At 51.7% G+C, this 20783-nt stretch overlaps 1 protein-coding gene across 4 annotated transcripts in view; it reads right to left on the bottom strand.

Annotated features, from left to right (window-relative positions):
• Positions 1–3767: 3767 nt before the first annotated feature.
• The window catches only part of Zc3h7b (zinc finger CCCH-type containing 7B), a 48269-nt gene continuing 31253 nt past the window's right edge, over positions 3768–20783 (bottom strand). For 3 of the 4 annotated variants that reach the window (XM_039079278.2, XM_006242085.5, XM_039079280.2), the window contains 11 exons: positions 20311–20472; positions 18995–19200; positions 17576–17676; positions 16459–16640; positions 14061–14146; positions 7881–8014; positions 7641–7746; positions 7407–7515; positions 7076–7209; positions 6806–6969; positions 3778–6508 (listed from right to left, as the gene is read on the bottom strand). In XM_039079278.2, the coding sequence (XP_038935206.1) occupies positions 6244–6508; positions 6806–6969; positions 7076–7209; positions 7407–7515; positions 7641–7746; positions 7881–8014; positions 14061–14146; positions 16459–16640; positions 17576–17676; positions 18995–19200; positions 20311–20472 (1649 nt within the window). In that variant the 3' untranslated portion in view covers positions 3778–6243. Of the gene's footprint in view, positions 6509–6805; positions 6970–7075; positions 7210–7406; positions 7516–7640; positions 7747–7880; positions 8015–14060; positions 14147–16458; positions 16641–17575; positions 17677–18994; positions 19201–20310; positions 20473–20783 lie in introns of all 4 variants that reach the window. The other variant, NM_001130695.1, reaches the window with a different exon arrangement.

The raw sequence follows: 20783 nt of genomic DNA, 5'->3' as shown, positions 1-20783 counted from the left end.
CAAGATTGGCCATCTCTGCAGTCCCCGACAGTCACACTTCACAGCATCTCTCCCCCTGACTCTTCCCCCTCATTCTTCTTCTAATACATTTAGTGTTTTTATTATTTAAACTTCCGAAGTTTCTTTTTGCAAATATGTACTTGTAAAACTTCAGTTGCATTTTTTTTTTTGAACAGCTGTATGTTTCAGTCAGCAGAGGCTATCTGGTGAGCCCAAAGGGACTCTCCCTTCTGTTCTTTGTGCCAGCAGGAGCCCTGGCCAGTGCCCCTTTGCTCAGTACCTGAGGTGAGAGTGAGGTGGGAGCTGGAGTTCAGGCTTGAGTTGCACTGTGATTGCAAACAGAGGCTGACTCAGGCTGGGCTGGTGCATTAACTGGTACAAAACTAACATAACAGAGACAAAAGTCAGGCATACCTTTAATCCCAGCACTTGGGAAGCAGAGTCCAGCTTGGTCTATACAGCAAGTTCCAAGACAGCCATGATTATATAGGGTTTCTCTGTGTAGCCCTGGTTGTTCTGGAACTAGCTCTGTAGACCAGGCTGGCCTCGAACACACAGAGCTCTGCCTGCCTCTGCCTACAGAGTGTCAGGATCAAAGGTGTGTGCCACCACTACCCGTTGAGAGACCCTATCTTAAAAAAGCAAAGAGAGAGGAAGATAGATTAGCACTAGCAAGCTTGGACTGCCTCCTTTGCTGTAGATATTCAGCAAGGGGCCCTCACCAGATGATACAGATCCAGGTCATACTTCTTGAACTTGGAGGCTTCAGAACTGTGAGGCAAGTTATGCTTCCATTCCATTTACAAGTTGTCTGGTCCCAGGCATCCTGGTCACAACAGGAGATAGATTAAAGCACCACGAACACCGCACCAGACTAGACCTTGAAAACAGTTCAAAGCTAAATGACAGATGACCGAGTGAAGCTTTATCCATGCTCAGTGCACACTGACACCCTCTCCTTGTACTAGAGGGTTCAGCTGGCAGTGTCACCTGTGGTCAGGCCCAGTGGCTTGGGACAGCAGCAGTGGGGAGGAAGCGTATGTACCTGGAGACGTTTGGAGGGGGTATGGGCAGGGGTTTGGATTGCCCACATGTTCAGGGTTTCTGGACTTAGAGGTCCAAAGCCCTCTGTATATGGTCTAGGTCTGTTAGTTTTTAATCAGTGTCCTGACTCCATCCCTGTACTTTGCCCTTCATTTTTCCTCCTTCATTTTTCATCCGTCCTAATTCACTAACAAGGTGTTTCTATGTGATGGACGACAACTACATCTGTATCGAGGCGAGCCGTGACTTCCACCTGGAGGTCCTTCTAAACAAGAACGTGGTTAAAAACTTTGACGGTCTTCTGCCCTTCCCTTGGCTGGCAGGGTATATTTAACTTCCAGGCCCCAAAGCAATGTCAGAGGGGCCAGTACAAACTTACTGTTCATGAATCAGGTCCAGGTGCTTAGATTCCCTTTTCTGAAGCCTGGGTGTTTTCCCAGAAGGCTACACAGGCTCCCCTGGTTGAGGACTATTAGATTAGCAGAACCCTCAAAGGTCTTCACTGGAGAGGCACATGGCTGCCTCCAGGTCCTTGGCAACTGTACCTGCCTCAAGGAGCAACGAGAGAGTGCAGGAGCTGGTGCCACGTCGATGCAGTGTCCTGCAGGCCAAAGCCAGGGCCATCGCCCACAGCACGACTATCAGACACTCTGAACAGCCCATTTCACTGGCACATGGAACTGCAGATGTGAAATAAAAAGGGGGAAATGCAGAATAGGAAATGCCTATGATTCTGACGTAAGAATCAAACTGCAGACTCTCTCAGTAGTCAGTCTTGTACCCCTAGGATCTGCATGGGGTGGGTGCCCACTTGGGTAATGCTTCCCAGCTGGAGCCAAACGACGGTCAGAAGAGAATAAAGGGAACTTTCAATTGGGTTAATTCAACTCCTTAGGTTTACTAAAGTTTTGCTTGCTCACTTTAATTTCCTGGGTTTAAGGAATGTCCCAAGGCAAGCTCATGTGTGCCCTCCAGCCCAAGGACAGGCTTGTGGGTTTTGTTTTGTTTTGCTTTGTTTTTCCAGACAGGGTTTCTCTGTGTGGCCCTGGCTGTCCTGGCACCTGCTCTGTAGACCAGGCTGGCCTCGAACTCAGAGATCTGCCTGCCTCTGCCTCCCAAGTGCTAGGATTAAGTCTTCCTTTTTCCTCCTCCTCCTCCTCCTCCTCCTCCTCCTCCTCCTTCTCCTCCTCCTCCTCCTCCTCTTCCTCCTCCTCTTCCTCCTCTTCCTCCTCCTCCTCCTCCTTCTTCTTCTTCTCCTTCTCCTCCTCCTCCTCCTCCTCCTCTTCCTCTTCCTCTTCCTCCTCTTCCTCTTCCTCCTCCTCCTCCTCCTTCTTCTCCTTCTCCTCCTCCTCCTCCTCCTCTTCCTCTTCCTCTTCCTCCTCTTCCTCTTCCTCCTCCTCCTCCTCCTCCTCCTCCTCCTCCTTCTTCTTCTTCTTCTTCTTCTCCTTCTCCTCCTCCTCCTCCTCCTCCTCCTCCTCCTCCTCCTCCTCCTCCTTCTTCTTCTTCTTCTTTTTGGTTTTTAAATTTATTTTATATGAGTACACTGTTACTTTCTTCAGACACACCAGAAGAGGGCATCAGATCTCATTACAGATGGTTATGAGCCACCATGTGATTGCTGGGATTTGAACTCAGGACCTCTGGAAGAGCAGTCAGTGCTCTTAACCGCCGAGCCGTCTCCCTAGCCCCTAATTCTTCCTCTTTTCATCTCATTGTTAGTTTGAGTTCTTCCTGTATACCTGGCCCAACTGACTCCTGTCTTGAGGGAACCCATAGGTCCAGGCCTTGGCTCCCAGGCCACACTGTCCTGCAGCTTAAAGCTAACGGGCAAGCAATGCATTGTGGGTACACTTACAACTCAGCACCGATGCAGGACGCTCCATGCAGGTTTGAGCGTAGCCTGCAGAGCAAATTCTAAGACAGCCAGTGCTACGAAACAAAAAGCAAAAACAAAACAAAAAAACAGTCTTAGGGGAGAAAAGAATTCCAGGCCAGCTAGGGCTCCACAGTGAAACTGTCCGACGAGCACACTTCAGGAAGTTTAAAAAACTCCCCTGTGAGATTGGACGCCCAGTCTTCTTTGAAAGTTGAGGAAACTGTTGGGTGTGGTAACACAAGTCTATAACCCCAGCATTCAGGAAAGTAGAGGCCGGAACAAACATTCAAAGTCGGTACCATCCGCTGCTACATACTAAGACTCTGTCTAGGAGAGTTTTAAAAAAGTTGACAAATCTTTCCTATATAACCTTGGGTCTTCCCTGGGCTCAGAGGATCAAGGTGGCAGTCTAGCTCACATTATGAAGCCTGGCATGACCCGTTACCTTCCTGGACAGCCCGTACCCAAAAAGGGCACAGAATGCAGAGCAGCACATGATGGTAAAAGCAAGAGGCACATGCGGTCCCACAGGAAGGGCTGTGAGCAGGCAGGCGTAAGAAAGCTGCCAAAGGGTGGCTCGCAGGGCCACTTGTCCAGAGCACAGCTTGTCCTTGCTATGGAGGCGTTGTCTGAGCTGGGTCAGCTGGGTCTCCCTCCGTGTGTACACGGATACTGCCCCTTACCCCCTGGAATGCCTGCCCCAGGCACAGCCAGCTGGGGCTAGCTCTGTCCCAGGAGCCCTGGGCAGCCCTGGCCCCCCTGGATCCATGCAGTAGTTGGGGAGGAACAGGAGTGACACCTGGGGGACAATGGTCAAAGTGCACACATATACTTTCTAGAACAAAGGCTAAAAGAAGCAAATTTCTCTCTCATTTTATTTTAAGAAGGACAAAAATTGTTATTAAAACATCTACATTATTATCAAGATACTAGACCTTATGATATTTAATATTAAAGTGTGGTATTCTTATATTTTAATACAGACATTTTTAAAGGACCATTATTAGATTGATTACTGCCCAGCTGAGAAATGCAGCATCCCCTGCCGCTGCCCCCACTCCATGTCTACTGTGTAATCTTGCTCTTGCTCCTAGGCCTGCTTCAACCCTGAGCCTTCCAACCAGAGGCCCTAGAGGGGCCACATCTGATTAACTATAGTCATCATTTAGGATGTTTTGTTGTTCCCCACCCCAGGTTATCCCATCGTCTTTCTCTTCTCTTCCGTGTTGGGGACACAGGTCTAGAATATAAGGAAGCCCAGATCTTAGGGACCCCTGGACAGATGAACAGTAGGAAAACTCTGGATTCATCCCTCTCCGTTGGGAAACACTGATTACTTCCTTTTCCTGAGCACACTGGTATTCTTCTTTAGACATGGGTCTGTGGGAAACTAGCAGTCCGAGCAAGGCCCCGGTGTGGGCCACCCTGCCCTTCCTGCCCAAATCATCTCTGAGCCATGGCTCCCGTCTCAGTTCCCTAAATAACCAGATGACCCCATAAGCACTCAAAATTCACAAGGATGTCTGCATTTTTTTGTGTGCCAAATTCTTTATCTTTAGCCCTCAATAGAAGAGATTCCTTGGATACCACACACATATATAATATTATATAGAGTGATATATTTAATACCTGTGTATATATGCATCACAGGGGCGACATATATACACACTAAAACAAGGCTGGTGACAACAGACTGCAACACCACAGGTCAGGAGAACAAGTGTCATCCACATTCACGGCCATGGCCCCTACCTTAGATGTGGTCTCGCCTCCCCTCCAGCCACACTGCCAGCACCCAAACTCTGCTGTGCTAGCCAGCTGGGGTTAGGGAAGGGGGTCAGGGGAGAGGAAAAGGTACATGCCACGGTCATCGGGAGAAGGTTGGGCAGTGGCAGGATGAGGAATGGGTCCTTTACACCCAGGTGCCTATCACTGTGCTCTCTAGCACTAGCAACCCTGGCTGGAGGAAAACTAGGAGTGTCTGTTCATTCTATCTCACTCCTTGATAGCCTTAGTTTCTGGTTCCTTCTGGGGACGGGGTGTTCCCCCTTCTTGTGCCAATGGGGTGGAGCATTCTGGAATGTCTTGGAGAGCCGGGAGAGGCTGTGTCTATTGTGGGGGGCGGGATGAAAAGGTGTACACATACCTCAGACGATAAAAGAGGCCTTGGTAAGTGGGGGCATGGGCTGGGGGTCATCTGGGGTCCTAGGTGGCCAGCAGGGTTGGGCATAGGGTGGGACTGGGATGGATGGTCATAACAGTATATCTTGGTCTTTTGGAGAAGACTACAGAGGGTCCCCAGGAAAGCCCAGAGAGCCTAGGTTGCTCCCTCACTCTTCATATTCCTCAGAGCTTCGCCATGCTTTGTACCTTGCCAGAACCTGAGCTAGCTCATGGTGTCCTGTATTCTGTCACTTGTCTGTGAAAGCTCTTGGGGATATAACCTCCATCGCTTACCCCAAAACCCATAACATGGAGCTAAGAAGAACAGCTCTTGTCTCAGCAGCCTTCCCAAGGTCCCAGGGATGTTGCATGGGACTGGGGAGCCCAGCGGCTCCAGCTGCGAATGGGTGGGGTCTTTTGACCAATGTTTATATCCCAGTTCTGCACCAGAGAGGGCTAAAGACCCTGGGCAAACCATTCCTCCTGCTAGACCTCAGTTTTTGTTTCTGTAAAATGGGTGTGGGTTGTGTTGACTCCAAGGCTGAGTACGGTCTACATTTGCGGCTCACAAAGGAGAGGGCTGGGCAGAGGGATGGTTGCTAGGAGCACCTAGACTGCTTAGCCAGGCCTCAGATATCATCTGCCTTAGCCCTTGCCCCTTTCTGCAGATCAGGAAACCCCAGGTGGTAAGTGACCAGCACAGTGTTCCCAACTCCATCTCACGACTGTACTTTAGGCTAGTCAGAGCCTCCTGCCCTTTGCTGCATCCTGATCAGACCCCAGGGAAGGGAGAGAGGAAGGTAGAGAAGGAAAAGGATCCTCCTGCTGCATATATTCAAGTGGGGACCCCAGACTCCCCAGCCCTGAGCTTTGGACCCATTTAGGAGCAGACACGATTTAAAGCTGTAGGCTGAAGCTGGCCAGGCCCCTCCCTCTCCAACCACGAGAACTAGAATTGGGGAGGGTCCGCCTCCATTTTGACAGGACAAAGATCCTGGGACCACTTGGGGTTGCAGTATATGACCTGGGTATACACACCTGGGGTATTGGGGGTGGAAAGGATGACAGGGACCCAGCGGACTGGGGGCTGCCTGATGGGGTGGTCCCCTGCCCCCAACCCACCCCCGACCCCAGGACTTTGCCATAGCTGAGACCTGGCCCTACTCCCCAGTGGTGGTGGTGGCAGCAGTAGCAGTTGCAGCAACGGTGGCTTCTGGGGTGGCACCAGTGGTGTCCCCATCCTCTTGCAGCAGGAAGTTGTATTTGCCGAAGTCATCATCCCGTGGACACAGAAGCATGTCCTTGCGGGCCTTGGCAAGCTTTTGCTTCAGCACCTCACGCCGGTCCAGCCACTCGTTGAGCTCCTCTTGTCCATGGGCACAGCGGCACTTGTCTCCGTCTGGGCACACCTTGCCCTTCTGCAGCCTGTGGGTGGCAGAAGGCTCACTGCCTGAGCTCTGTGCCTTCCCATCTTCCTAAAACAGGCTTCTCCCCAGACAGCCCTGGTCCCGGCTCAGGAAACCCCTGACACAGTAGCACGGTCTAAGAGCTGATCCGGCGCTGCGAAGGAGGGCTAGAGATAGGCCCGAACCCACCCCCAGCACGTTCTCATCTCTAAGAGACACCAACTCAAGAGATGGAGCTGGTCCCAACATCCTTGTCCTCAGGCCACCTGCTACCCGCCCTCCCTGCCCGTGCTCCCCGTCCCGCAGCCCTCAGCACCTGTCACAGAGTCGGAACTCGCCCATGGGGAATCGGTAGGCCCAGCCACTGGCGTCGCTGTCGGAAGTGAAGACCTTCTCCTTGTGCTTCTCAGACTGGATGTGCTGCTGCCACTGCTTCTTGCTGTTGCTGTTCTTGCCGCAGAGCCAGCAGTGGTAGCCCATCTGCGTGCACAGCGTTGTGGGTGCCTGCTTCCACAGCTCTGCCCCTCTGAGCCCCTCCAGGATGCCCTCCCAACTGGCCCTGGCTCAGTACCGGGGCAGGGCTTACCATGATGTCAGCATAGTCCGTGGGCATCTGGATCTGCTTCTCTCCTTCCCGGGAGCTGATGGGGGTCCCTTCTCCTGGCTTCCCTGGGTTGTGTTTTTTCAGCCACATGTCATAGGTCTGTTGCATATCCAGGACTGGGCAGGGGACAGAGTGCTTGGTGAGGGGGTTTCCCCATCCATTCTACCCATGGTCCCTGCTGGACTTGGGGGGCACAAAAATCTCTGCTCTGCTGCTGGGGAACCCCAGCACAGGAAACCCAGAGTCAGGGAAGCGCCCAAGCGTGTATCCTAGAGATACAGATACAGGAATACAGGATAAGCCTGCCACTCACTCTTGTTCTCCTTCATGAAGGTCCACATGTCCCTCTCCTCAGGGCTGTGTGCGAAGGAGCAGTTCCCCACGTACTGGCATTTGCGGCCGTTCTGGGCATGGATGCAGAGCTGTGGGTAGGCAAAAGAAAGCCTGCTGAGTCCCACATGGCTGTGCCAGTGTTGGCCAGTTCAGAGCCTTACAGAGCCCACAACCTCTTGTATTATCTCCCCTCCCCCATGCCCCAAGTGCTCACATCGTATTGCTGTGGGAAGTTTCGAATGGATGGCAGTGGCCTCACAGACACCCATTTCCTCTTGGCCTTGGACATCACCAGAAGGACCCGCCTCTCCTTGGTCCAGCTGTAGGTCAGAAAAGGGAGTCATCGGGGAGAGGCAGAGAGGAAGCCTCAGGGTTATGAGGCCTTCTTCCCTCTCTCACAGCCCAGGTCTCCTAAGGCCTCCTCCCTCATGTGGCTCTGGCAGTGCCTGCTTACCAATGCCGGGCCTTGGCGCTGCAGTACTTGAGGTCCTTATCGGGCTCCACCACCTGCCCATTCCTCCAACACTGACCACACACAAACTTCATCTGCAAGTCAAAGGAGCTGGGTCCATGTGTCCTTGGGGTACCCTATTGGAAGATGGGGGAGGGGTTCGTGAAGCTGTAGCTACCAGGCCTTAGGCCTCTGGGAGTCCTAGGACCACTCAGTCTTAAATTAGTGAGTCTACTGCCCAGTTTTACTGAGAGGCAGCGAGCTCTCAGCTAAGGGCCCTGTGACTTCTGATAGGGGAGCCGGATGTGGAAAGAGACTCTGAACCACCATCTTCTTGCCTCTGGCCGGTCTTCACTTACTTTTACTATTCTGAAGGTCTGGTCTGTGCAACCACTGTATAGAATAGCTTCTCTTCTAAAAGATTTATTTTAAATTTGTCGTATTTATTTTTAGACAGGGTCTCTCTATGTATCCCTGGCTGGAACTTGCTATCGAGGCCGAGCTGGCTTAAACTCACAGAGATCCGTCAGCTGTTTCCTGAGTGTTGCGGTTCAAGGCACAAGCTGCCATGTCAGTCATTTATTCTTAAATTAAGTGTGTGTGTGTGTGTGTGTGTGTGTGTGTGTGTGTGTGTACACACATGTGTGTGGGTTCTGTTGGAGGCCAGAGGCATTGGTTAGATCATGGACCTGAAGCTATGATTATAGGCTGCTGACGTGCTGGGAATGAAACTCAGGGCCTCTGAAAGAACACTTCGTGCTTCTAATCTCTACAGCTCCTTAAACTGTGGTCTCAACCCATAAGGGTCACATAACTGAATTTGGGAGCTTGGAAAATCTGGCAATACCAAAACCTTCTGAGTACACGACAAGCAGAAATTAATTTACCATCAGACAAGCATGGAATTCTGGCAGTCCTTGCCCATGTTGCATCGTGACAGCTCACCAGACTCTTGGTTCTAAGTACCTGATATGCACACAGCCCACTGTGTGGTGTCACACCCTGTAACGTCCAGAAACACTGCCTGACGGGGCTCAGGTTCCAGAGAACCTTGCGAACTGCAGTGTTCTTACATACATACATGCAGACTCCCTGTGCTTTAGAAGAATAATGGTCCACAGAAAACAGGCTGTAGATATTTTTCCTACTCTTCTATCTCAGCAGGTAAATACTAAATCAATGTATATCTTTGGGTCACATGATTAGAATGTCTTGTTCTTAGAGAAGACTTTGGCTGGTTCCTGCACCCACATGGTGGCTCACAACCATCCATAACTCTAGGTCTCTCTTCTGACGTCTGTGCCAATAGGCGTGCATAGGCTGTAAACAGATGCACGTAAGCAAAACAGTCATACGCAGAAACTTGTTTTTAATTGCCAGGTGTGGTGACATACCTGCAGCACAGAGGGCAATGGAGGCAGATAAAGCTCTGAGCTAGAGGCTGTGCTGACAGTTTTGTCCACTTGACACAAGCTATCGTCTTCTGAGAACTAAATCTCAATTGGGAAAATGCCTCCATAAGATCAGGCTGCAGGCAAGCCTGTGGAGCACTTTCTTTTTTAAAAAAGATTAATTAATTAATTAATTAATTTATTTGTTTGTTTGTTTGTTTGTTTATTCTATATGAGTACACTGTCACTGTCTTCAGACACACCAGAAGAGGGAATCAGATCCCATTACAGATGGTCGTGAGCCACCATGTGGTTGCTGGGATTTGAACTCAAGACCTCTGGAAGAGCAGTCAGTGCTGTTAACCACTGAGCCATCTCTCCAGCTCAAGCATTTTCTTTTTTTTTTTCGGAGCTGGGGACGGAACCCAGGGCCTTGTGCTTCCTAGGCAAGCGCTCTACCACTGAGCTAAATCCCCAACCCCCAAGCATTTTCTTTTTTTTTTTTTTCTTTTTTTTTCTTTTTTTCGGAGCTGGGGACCAAACCCAGGGCCTTGCGCTTGCTAGGCAAGTGCTCTACCGCTGAGCTAAATCCCCAACCCCCCCAACCATTTTCTTAATAGTGATCGATAGGGGTTGAGCGCTTGCCTAGCAAGCGCAAGGCCCTGGGTTCAGTCCCCAGCTCCAAAAAAAAAAAAAAAAAAAAAAAAAAAAAGTGATCGATAGGGAAGGTCCCAGCCCGTTGTGGGCGGGGCCATCCTTGGGTTGGTGGTCCTGGGTTCTTAAGACAGCAGGCTGAGGGTTGGGGATTTAGCTCAGTGGTAGAGCGCTTGCCTAGGAAGCGCAAGGCCCTGGGTTTGGTCCCCAGCTCCGAAAAAAAGAAAAAGGAAAAAAAAAAAAAAAAAAAAAGACAGCAGGCTGAGCAAGCCATGGGGAGCAAGCCAGTACGCAGCAGCATCCCTCCATGGCCTCTGAATCAGCTCCTCCTTCAGGTTCCTGCCCTGTGTGAGTTCCTGCCTTGGCTTTCCCCAGTGGACTGACTGGAGGATCTATAAACCAAATACACCCTCTCCTCCCCACAGGGCTTTGGCTATACTGTCTCCTCACAGCGGTAAAAGAGCGAGCGTGTGCGTGTGGTTTACACCTATTGCTGTTGAGCTGCTCATTCTTTGGGAGTTTATGTGTACTGTGTGCACGCAGGTGTCCGTGGAGGCCAGAGGGCATCAGACCCCCTGGACCTGTTGTGAGAAGCAGCTGTACGCTGCCTGATGGGAGTGCTGGGAACCAGACCTGAGTTGTCTGCAGAAGCACCAAATGCTTTTTTTTTTCCCAGCACAAAGCTTCTCTGTGTAGCACTGGCTATCCTGGAACTAGTGCTGTAGACCAGGCTGGCCTTGAATCCTGAGATCCGCCTGCCTGCATCTCCTGAGTGCTGGGGTTAAAGTCAAGCACTCTTTTTCCTCCTCAAGATACATAAAAAGACTCTATTTGTAGGGGAGCAGAAATTTAGTCAAACTCATCAAAACCCATGTCATCACCTGACTCCTCAGACTCTTTTCACCTTGTCTCTCCCCCCCCCCCACAGCAGACAGAACAGCATCGAGGAGCTCCAGGGCCAGGGCAGCGGAAGATAACCATAACCCCCCAGAGGCACCCTCGGGGGCCTCGGCAAGCAAGCTCTCCTCACGGCTGAGTCCTTTTAGTTTCCACCCCTCCCTCGTTCGTGATTTTTAAAATTTATTACATGAATTTTGGTGTGGGGTTAGTATTAAACTTCCAACAAAGTCCTAAACACACTTCTGCGATTTTGGACTCCATATTTATGCACAGTAGTAGTCTCGGCATTTTGAATTTGTTAACTATAAAAGCAAAATGCTGATCAATTCCAAGAACTGTTGTCTTACATCCTGCAATTAACGATTCAGCCAAGACTTAATTTGTTAATCTCATTCATCTCATTAATATTTTATTCTAGTTTACTAAACAATAAAATTATTTATATGTATACCAAAGAATAGTTTTAAAATTTTTATGACCTATCATTAGCAAGTGTTTGATTTATAGCCAGATGTATAGGCAGCTTATGCTGGTAATCCCGTCACTTAGGAAGCTAAGGCAGGAGGATTACCACAAGAGACCTGCATGGGGGGTTGGGGATTTAGCTCAGTGGTAGAGCGCTTGCCTAGGAAGCGCAAGGCCCTGGGTTCGGTCCCCAGCTCCGAAAAAAAAAAAGAAAAAAAAGAAAAAAAAAAGAGAGACCTGCATGGGTTACAAAATCAGTCCCAGGAAATCCTGGGCTACATAGTGAGAACCCATCTAAAAACAACGTTTCTGTCATCTGCCCATCTTGCATACCTACATGTCTGCGCTGGGTGTAAACTACTCAGATGGAAATGGAGAGGATGCAACAGACTGTCCTGGGCCACGGCACCCTACGTCGCAGGCTGTCTTCTTTCTCTACTGGGATCCCTCTAGTCTTCCTGTAACTTACTCTAAATAATGTCTTTCAAAATTCAGCTCAAGGGCTGGACAGATGGCTCGGCAGGTAAGAGTGCTTGCTGTGAAAGCACGAAGACCACGGTTTAGATCCCAGCACCTAGGTAAGGTCTAGGTGTGGTCCTGCTCATAGCAGTGAGAGGTCAGCAACAGGACTTTGCTGGGATTCGACTAGCAAGAAAAGTGCAGGCTCTGGGGTCCTCGAGAGACCTCAACTCCAAAGGAAAAAGGCAGAGTGGTAGATGGGGACACCTGGGGCCTCCTCTGGCCTGCACACACAGGTGTGCTCACTTGCACATATGTGTGCATCTCAGGGCCCGTCTGTAGAGAGCAGGAATACAAAGGTGGGAAGTTGGCCTTGGGCAGCAGGACAGACAGCCTTGGACTCGAGACCATTCTCCAAGGACAATGTCCAGCTAGTCTCTAGGCTCCTTCCAGTCTTCCATCTTTTGCCCCAGCCTTCACTCTGGGGAGCTGGAGAGTGGGAGGTGACCTTGGCTAACCTGTTGTGTTACCAGCCATTGGCCTTGGGTGTGAGATTGCCTGTCTGGCAGCTCTTGGTTTCTCCAGGCTAGCAGGTCTCCTGCCAGCTCCCCCACAGAACAGTGACCAGCACTGCCCAGTGCAGGGATCGTTCCCGTCTGACTGAGCAGAGGCAGCTCAGGGCAGTTTCTTATCCCCTCATAGGCAAGAGCGTTTGTGTTTCTTCAAGGGATGGTAAGCCAGAGGCACTGGGCTCAAGCAGCACCTGCCCAGGCAGGCCCTTGACTTCACAGACCTACTGCCTCTACTCTCAAGATAGTAAGCAGGCAAGAGCCCCAGGCCTAGGCCTGCACAAGAGAGAGAATGAGCAAAGGTAGGAAGGGAAGGCCCAAGGAGCAAGTAGCCCTAATGGTTCCTCCCCTCAGCTTGGATCCTCCCCCAAACCCCACTGTATCCTAGCCCCATAAAGAGTTCAGAAGCCCAGGTTTCCTTCAGGTTGGCAATAGATTGGTCAGGTCTGGGAAACAGGGTCATCCTTCACGGGTGTACTACACTCACTGGCTCCTCTTGTCCCTAAGCCAGTGTCTCCTTGTCATCTACAGTTACAATGATCTTGAAGCCCAAGGTGCTGTGAACATCAGGGTGAAACACACAGCGGGCTCAACACCCCGAAGCCGGGGCCAACTCCTGTAAGCCTGATACCATGCTGTAAAAGGTGAGCAAGGCTTTATGATAAATCTGAGGAGGATTGGACGGTAGGAATGGTACAGGTGGGGCACACACGTAGCACCATGCCAAGGGACTTGGGGTTTGCCGCTGGGCAAATCTAGCGAACACCCCAATGTTCTGACTCATACAGTCAGACCACAGTGAAGAACAGGAGAGAAACAACACAACCAGTGGGTGCACTCTGAGCCCTCAAAGATATTCACATGGACTCAAGGCATCTCCTCGGAGACTTCTGAGGGGCAGGGTGGCAGGTTAGATAGTCTCTCATGTGACCCAAGCTAGCTTCAAACTCATGAAGCAGCTGAGGCTGGCTTTCAATTTCTAATTCTCCTGCCTCACCTTCTAAGTACACATGCCATTAAACCCTACTGATCCAGGATACCATTACTAACCATTATAGAGAAAAAAAACTTTCTAGTGCAGGGATCTTTACATTTGGAGGCACCTCAGACAAGTTGTCATAGTCACCACCACTAATGGGATAACTAGAAGTGCCATGCCTCCTGATGTGGAATCTGAGCCCACGGCTTTGCCTCTGCAGCAGGAGAAAACAGGCACCCCGCCCCACTCCACATGTAAAACCAGAGGCTTTGAAATATCAGTCATGGGCTGGAGAGATGGCTTAGTGTGTATGGGTGTTTTGTTTGCATGTATGTCTTTTGTGCAGTGCCCACAGAGGCCAGAAGAGGTACTTGATCCCTGGGACTCCAGTTAGAGATGTTGGGAGCCACCCTGTGGGTGCTGGGTATCAAATGTGGGTTCTCTGGAAGAACAGCCAGGTCTCTTAACTGCTGAGCCATCTCTTCAATACCATATTACCCTTTTAAATACGACCAGAAGTGAGAGGATCTGAAGCGCACTCCCAGATGGTTCAAAACAGAACCCTCTCCAAATCAGTGTATTTATGCATATAAATGTATATCTGAATATGAAAGCACACACCCGCACATAGGAAAAGCAAGTAGTAAAATGTGAACTCCGAAAATATAGGGAAGAGTGTAACTTGCAGGGTCCCATGTCACAGTAAAAGGAACTGGACAGCTCCTGTGGTGCCCACCCTGACCCCAGTGCCAAGCCCGGGCCTTACCAAGCCACTGCTGGCCTTCCCTGCATGGGCCTCCATCTGCTGCCAGTATTTCTTGGATTCCTGAACGATGTCCTCGTGGGTCATTCCTGTGGAGGGTGGGAGAAAACACAGGGCTTGGCAAAGGATGAGGCACAGCACCGTGGGATGCTGGGATGCGTCCCAAGCCAAGGAGTTCTCTCTGGCCAGTCCCGGCCACAGTAAGACTGAGGGCACAGAGTGCACGTGTCCTCTTTGGGCCAGTTTGTCCATCCACAGCACAGGAAGAAAGCCCCTTGATTCCCGAGCCAGTTCCATTTTTAGTGTCCCTGCTTTTCTCATTGGAGACTCAAGCAGAATCCTGCTGGGCAGCCCCAAGGTCTCCGGGCTTTAGGCTTACCAAAGTCTGAGGTATGTGGCTCTTCACTGCCAGTCCCCAAAGGGCAAATGTCCCAGCACGATGGCCCCAGAGTACCAATCGGATCCTTACTTGCCTTCCCGATCCTACTCAGCACATCTTCCTGAGGCCTCCCTCCCTGCAGATCCTCTCCTCTCTCTAATGCCTCCTACAGCCAGCTGTCCAGCTACTCTGTGGCCCACTCTGCATCTGTCGCTTACCAGGGCCGCATACCACACTCGACATCAGGTTCTTGCCGACGATCCCCAAATGGAGACCCACAGTCAGTCCACATCTCCCTTTGGACTTAGTGCCTGCCACATCTGACTGCCCACTCAGCATCTCTACTTGAAGTCCAAGAGACATTTTGGAACCCGCACCCCACACAGAACCCCGGTATTAGCACCCCCAAACACGCTCATCCTATAAACACCCTCTTCTCAGAACCCAGACCCCTATTCTACTAGGCACCCTGACAGCTTGACCTTAATATACCTCACGACTGGTCCATCAACAACCTCACCATTGAAGTACACCTAGAATGTGACTGCTTCTGCCACCGCTACTGCCACCACGTGGTGTGAGCTCCATCTTCCCTGCCGTCTCCACTCCTGCCCTTGCTCCAGGCTTTCCACCCAGCCTCCGGCACAGCTTGGAAACCGCCGTCCAGATTTTGAAACTCCATTTCACCTAAAAGCCCTCCTGGCATCGCACAGCAGATCCAGCAGTCACCTGCCGCAACGGCGGGCTTTTCTCTGAGATGCACAGTAGTTTGAAATGCTGGGAACGGAGGATGTGCCGGTACCACAGGGCAGGCTTTCAGAAGCTACTTTCTTACCATGTGTATTTATTATGTGTGTATGTGTCTCGGGTGGGTGTCAAGGACAACTTGCAGGGGTTAGTTTTCTTTCCTCCATGTGGGTCCTGGGGATCACACTTGGAGCCTACTTGGTGCCAAGTATCTTTACCTCTGAGTCATCTCTTGGCTACACAGTCAGCATCTTAAACTTTTTTTTTAATGTTTATACTAACAATAAAGGTACAGTGTAGCAAATCCATGCACAAGCAACTGTGCTGTTCATTCATTATGATCCACTGCAAACCTCAGCCCATTAGAGTCTAACCACTGCTCCTTGACCCAGGACTGACGGAAACACTCCATGCAGCAGGTGACGACGTTTCCTTTTAAGGCCAAGAGGCTCTCACACGCTGGGACCCTGGTGACTGTGAGTCCTAACTATCTCTCGTGTATCTTCTGCCTCAAGGCCTTGGCTGCCTGGAGCATCCATTCCCTGGCCTTCACTAGATAGGCCGGTTCTCATCACCTGACTGGAAAGGGTCTTCTGGGTCTCTCTCCCATTGCTCTGCTCCCACACATCAGTGATACACACCTGAAGTTAAAACACTATCGACCCTAAGTGGACACTGTCGTATGTACGGTATCTTACCGTGGCCCCAAATAATGCTGATAAAACTACAACAGGCAGTGGAGAAGAAATCCATCCTCGGCCAAACAGAACCTAGGATTCACTTCTTGCTAGTACATCGTTTGTCTTGCTCCATTAAATCCTCAGAAGTGAGGGCCTTGCTTAGCTCGAGGCTGGATGCCCTGACCCAGAGAGGGTGCTGAGTAAAGCAGTTGGATGGATGGATGTATGAACATCCTTAAACCCACTTGCTGGACAAACAGAAGGTGGCTCAGGGAAAGAAGCCTTATTGGCCAACACTCAGGCAGCGGGTGGAGCTGTTAGGCATAGTTGTGCGGTTCAACACATTCTTGCTTTCCCACCAGTATCTTGCCATGTTCCCTAGGCAGGGTCTAGACAGGCAGGGACCCAGATTCTGCATCCTGCGCGCGAGCAGAGTTCTGTCTGTGATGTCCAGGGTTACGAACTCCTCCAGGAAGCTCCCAAGGGCCACCTGCTTCTGAACTTACCCGAGGTCCCACTCGTCAGCCATCGGGCCCTGGCCTGTTCACTCCCAGCCAATTCCAAGCCTACCTCACCTGCTCTGCCTGCCGCTCACCTGAGTACTGCTGCAGCAACCAGACCTTGAGTTCAATGAAACTATGGGCGAAGTGGCAGCTGTCCTCGCGCAGGCAACCATAGCGCACCTCGTGGCGGCACACGTCAAACTGGAAGTGCTCCTGGAACTGCCGGATCTTGGAGTACTTGAGAGAGGTGGAGCGGACGATGTGCACCAGGCACCTGAGGGCACATGGGACGGGCATGACGCTCACAGTTCCCACCACCCTCTGCCTCCGTCGCCGCAGTGGGGCCACCTTTCCAGTGCTAAGCAAGTCTGAGGGAAGATGCTTCTCAGGGTTTCTCCTGGGCACCTCCTCCCCTGTATCCCATCTCTAAATGTGGATGGCACAGTAGGTGAGGGGGTCCTACCCTCAAGACTTTAGTCCCAGCTCTGCCTTACTCGGGCTCCATCACAGAGCTCTGAGGCCAGCTCAGTTTGCAGCTGTCCACCAATGGTGTCAGATCTCCCCATCATCAGGTTGGGAGAAGGGGATAAGTAGAAAGACCAATTCCAGCTCAGTGCCCCAGAGCTGGTCTTATACCAAGGGGGATAATGAGGCACTTTCTCTGGGCAGGGAAACCCAACAAGTGGGAACATCATTACTCTCAGACAGGAGGAAACACAAGGCTGCAACTGCTTGTGCCCCAACCTACAACCAGCCCCTGGCCAGGATGTGATTTGGACCTAGGACTGTGTAACTACAGGGCCTGACTCCATCTCTAATGATGAGGCACAGTAGAGAGCCAGAAAGAGCAAAGGCAATGGTGTCCTCCTGACCCAGCTCCTCCCATGCCCTGTTTGACATTGAAACCATGACAGCGGAAGAACCATCAGCAGGGTATATCTGTCTGCCAGCCAAGCTGTTCCCAAACCTCAGCTTTCTTTTCTGTACAAGGGGAGCAGTAACTCCCTCCCCAGGGGGCCTCTGAGACCATTAAATACCCAAGACAATGATTAGAAGACAGGAAGTATTAAATAAATATGGTTCCTGTCCTTTATAGGTGGATGTCTCACCATCCTGTCCCTTTTGGCCTAGGCCTTTCCTCCTCTGACAAGCTGCCCTCAAGGGACCTCTCCACCCTTGTCTTGCCCACTGCCCAGCAGCAGGACTCACTTGTTGTTGTAAAAGCTGTGCTTGGCAGCCAGGTTGGAACAGACAGACGGAGAGTCCTTGGTGCCTTTGCTGATGATCCGGGGCTTACTGTCGAAGCAGATCTGTTCAGGGAAGAGATGGGCTGGGACCTTCGCCAGGTCACCTGGGAAGGGGATGGCCTAGAACCCCAATGGCCATCTAGGGAAGGACATCTGGTCACTGTCCAGATGGAGGAGTATGGGGAGGGGGAATATGGAAGAGAACCCAGGCTCTGTGAACCTCAGGTCTCTGGCCCATAGATGACTTGGGCCTCAGCTCTCCCTCCTTCCTTCTGAGATACACGACTTGAGTGCCTAGGGCAGGAGTTGCTCCAGCCCCTGAGCCTCGTTTTCCTCAGCTATAAACTGTGTCAATTACCCTACTGTGCAGGTCAAACAGAAAGAAACGAATTCAAGAGCTTCTGTCTTATGGCCACGAGCTATGATCCCCAAGCCATGTCTTCCCTAAGAGGAGACAGCACAAGTTCATCTGCTGTGAGGTCAGCATATCGGGGGAGACTGGGCTTCACCAACCCCTCCCCCAAGCCCTTCCTCCTCAGAGATAACCATGACACCATTCCCATCTTCAGGGACCTACAGAACCAACTGTACTCTCAAGACTGGGACAGGCTAGTGGTCATGGTGGCGCACACCTTTAGCCTCAGTGCTCTGAAGCAGAGGCAGGTGGATCTCTGTGACTTCAATGCCAACCAGGCTAGCAAATTCCAGGCCAGATAGGGCTAAACAGTGAGACCCTAGCTCAACACCCCCCCAAAAGAGAAAATGCTGGGGCTACTAGTCAGCGGGGCTACTAGAACCACAGCTGCCAGGGGAAGAATGAAGAAACTTGAGAGGACACTGTGGGACGGCAACAACAGGCACAGCCAGGGTGGACCATGTCGGGGGATGGGAAAGGCTGGCCACAGATACCTTGCTCTAGACAGCTGAGCTAGGCTAAATTTGCCATACCCAAGACATGGGAATCAGGGACAACAGTGGACAAGATTCTAAGTCTGCTGGCCCTGAGGGCTGCCAGTGCTGTACAGGAGGTGGCCTTGGGCTCTGGAGCGTGTGGCTGAGGTTGACGTGGCCGTGTGGCCTCTAGACAAAACCTACCTCAACCCCCAGCACCAGCAGAGAACCAGGACAGTGCCTGTGAGCTGGGGCTGCCCAGAAAGTGTGGTTAAATATCTAAATCCTGCCCATTCTGGATTCCCAGGGAAGAACTGCTTCCTCCTGGCCTCAGTTTTCGCCTCCGTAAACTAACGTTACAACAGTCTCTGATGATCTCAGGCCATGCCTCACCACACCCACAGGTTTGAGGCTCAACAGTTCCCACAACGGGTCCCTGACTGTGCCCGGGGCCGTGGGGGCCTGGTGAACTAGCTGGGCAGGCAGGTACCTCACAGAGGAAGGTGAAGATGCCCTGGTGCTCCTTGAGGAGCTTGGCAATGGTGAGGCTGCCACGCTTGACACCCCCTAGAGGGTCAAAGAGCAGGTCCCGGTTGAGGGTGCCCTTCCGCTCCTCTGTCCACACATCGATCTCCTCCTGATGGTAGGCGAAGGTGCAGTTGTCCCCGTACTTACAGTCTTGCTTGTTAATCATGTCTACAAGAGGCAATGGGACACACGTTCTACCAGGTGATCTCACGGCGGGCAGCAGGGCGCACACCCACCAGGACAGAGCGCTGGTGGCTGCCAATCCCCGAGAGGGATCCTTTCCCAAATACCAGGCCCCAGTATGGAAGGCTTAACACCCTCGAACCCCTCCCACCCCACCACCAACCCTGGTCCCCAGTATCTGTGCAGGTCAAACAATGCACAAAGGCCTCCGTAGAGCACACACAACTATGTAAGGGGGAGCGGTTTTAGGATTATGCACTGGGGAAGTGATAGCTGGGATTAGGACCAGGAGCATGGGCCCCAGCTGGAGCTGAAGGAGTGGTTGCATCCTCTGCTGCAGAGCGGTGGGAAGTGGTACAGGGAATGGCTTCCAACACCGGGGCCTCCGGGCTCAAAGGGCAGAGCACGTCACGGAGTGTGGGGAGGTGTGAGTGTGCGTGAGGAGCACTTAGGGTGGGGATGTGGAGTGAGCATGCACTGGCCTTCATCCCACCAGCCACGGGCAGGGCTTCAGGGAGGACACTGAACGGTCTGAAAGGCCTGTGTGAATGGTCGTCGTGAGGTGGGTGAGGGGGTGAAGGAGCCTGGGGTGGATGCTGAGAGCCAAAAGGTTATACGCAGATGTCTGGAGGTAAGGACAAAAAAGGGCTGAGGAACAGATGTGCTTAGGCTTCAGGGAAACTGAAAAAAAAAACCCAAAAGCGTCTGTTTGGTACTGATCTCTGAGATTTCTATGAGGCCAAAGTGAGGGCAAGGAAAATGATGTAATATTTGAAAACAACTGCTATCTGCAAACCTTTCCTATGTGCTTCCCGGGACTCTGCCCACCTCTTCTGGAATCCTGCAGGGTATGAACCTGGCTGTATGGACCGTGGGACCCTCACATGCGTGCAGTGGTGCAGGCCACCATATGGCTTCAGCTACATAGCATATCCTGAATGACCTCTGCCTTTGGACAAGGTCAAGAGAGAGGCTTGTTCTCCTGTGGGACTCGGTCTTAATCAGAGCTCTGTCATCTCTCCTGGGTCACTGCTGTTAGACCCAAGAGGAGCTGAACCCAGCTGGCTCCAGCCAGCCCCACGGTGGTCCACCCACCTTTGCACAGGTAGTAGGAGCCCACAAAACTGGTCTTGGTGGGCCGGGGCCGGATGCGCTTCCAGATCTGGTTCTCTGAGCTCCGGAGCCGGCCGAGGAGGACATCCCTCCTGCACTTGTGCTCGAGGCCCTCGCGGTAGGTATAGTCACCAGCCCTGGGGCCTGTGGGCAGGGTACACAGAGATGCAAGTCCAGAACCCCCCATCTGGGTCTCTGAAGCTCCCATCCTATCTCCCTTAGCATGTGCTTGCAGGGGAAGCCCTCTCAGGAACCCACGTGACCTCTCTAACAGGCCTGGACCTAATTAAAGGTGAGGCTGCCCAGCTCAGTGTTTCTAGAACTGTGAAGATGACAATTTGCAGAGAGAGGGCAGGCCCCAGTCAGGGCCCTTCGTTTCCTGCTGACGAGAGCCTTGTCTTCCTACAGGAACCTCCCACGATCACACAGTAATGTGGCCTCCACCCTCCCGAGAC

Source organism: Rattus norvegicus, chromosome 7 (genome assembly GCF_036323735.1).
Source record: "Rattus norvegicus strain BN/NHsdMcwi chromosome 7, GRCr8, whole genome shotgun sequence".
In the NCBI taxonomy this organism is placed as follows: Eukaryota; Metazoa; Chordata; class Mammalia; order Rodentia; family Muridae; genus Rattus; species Rattus norvegicus.
The sequence above is the reverse complement of the archived record's forward strand: the minus strand, read 5'-3'. Positions and strand labels throughout refer to the sequence as shown.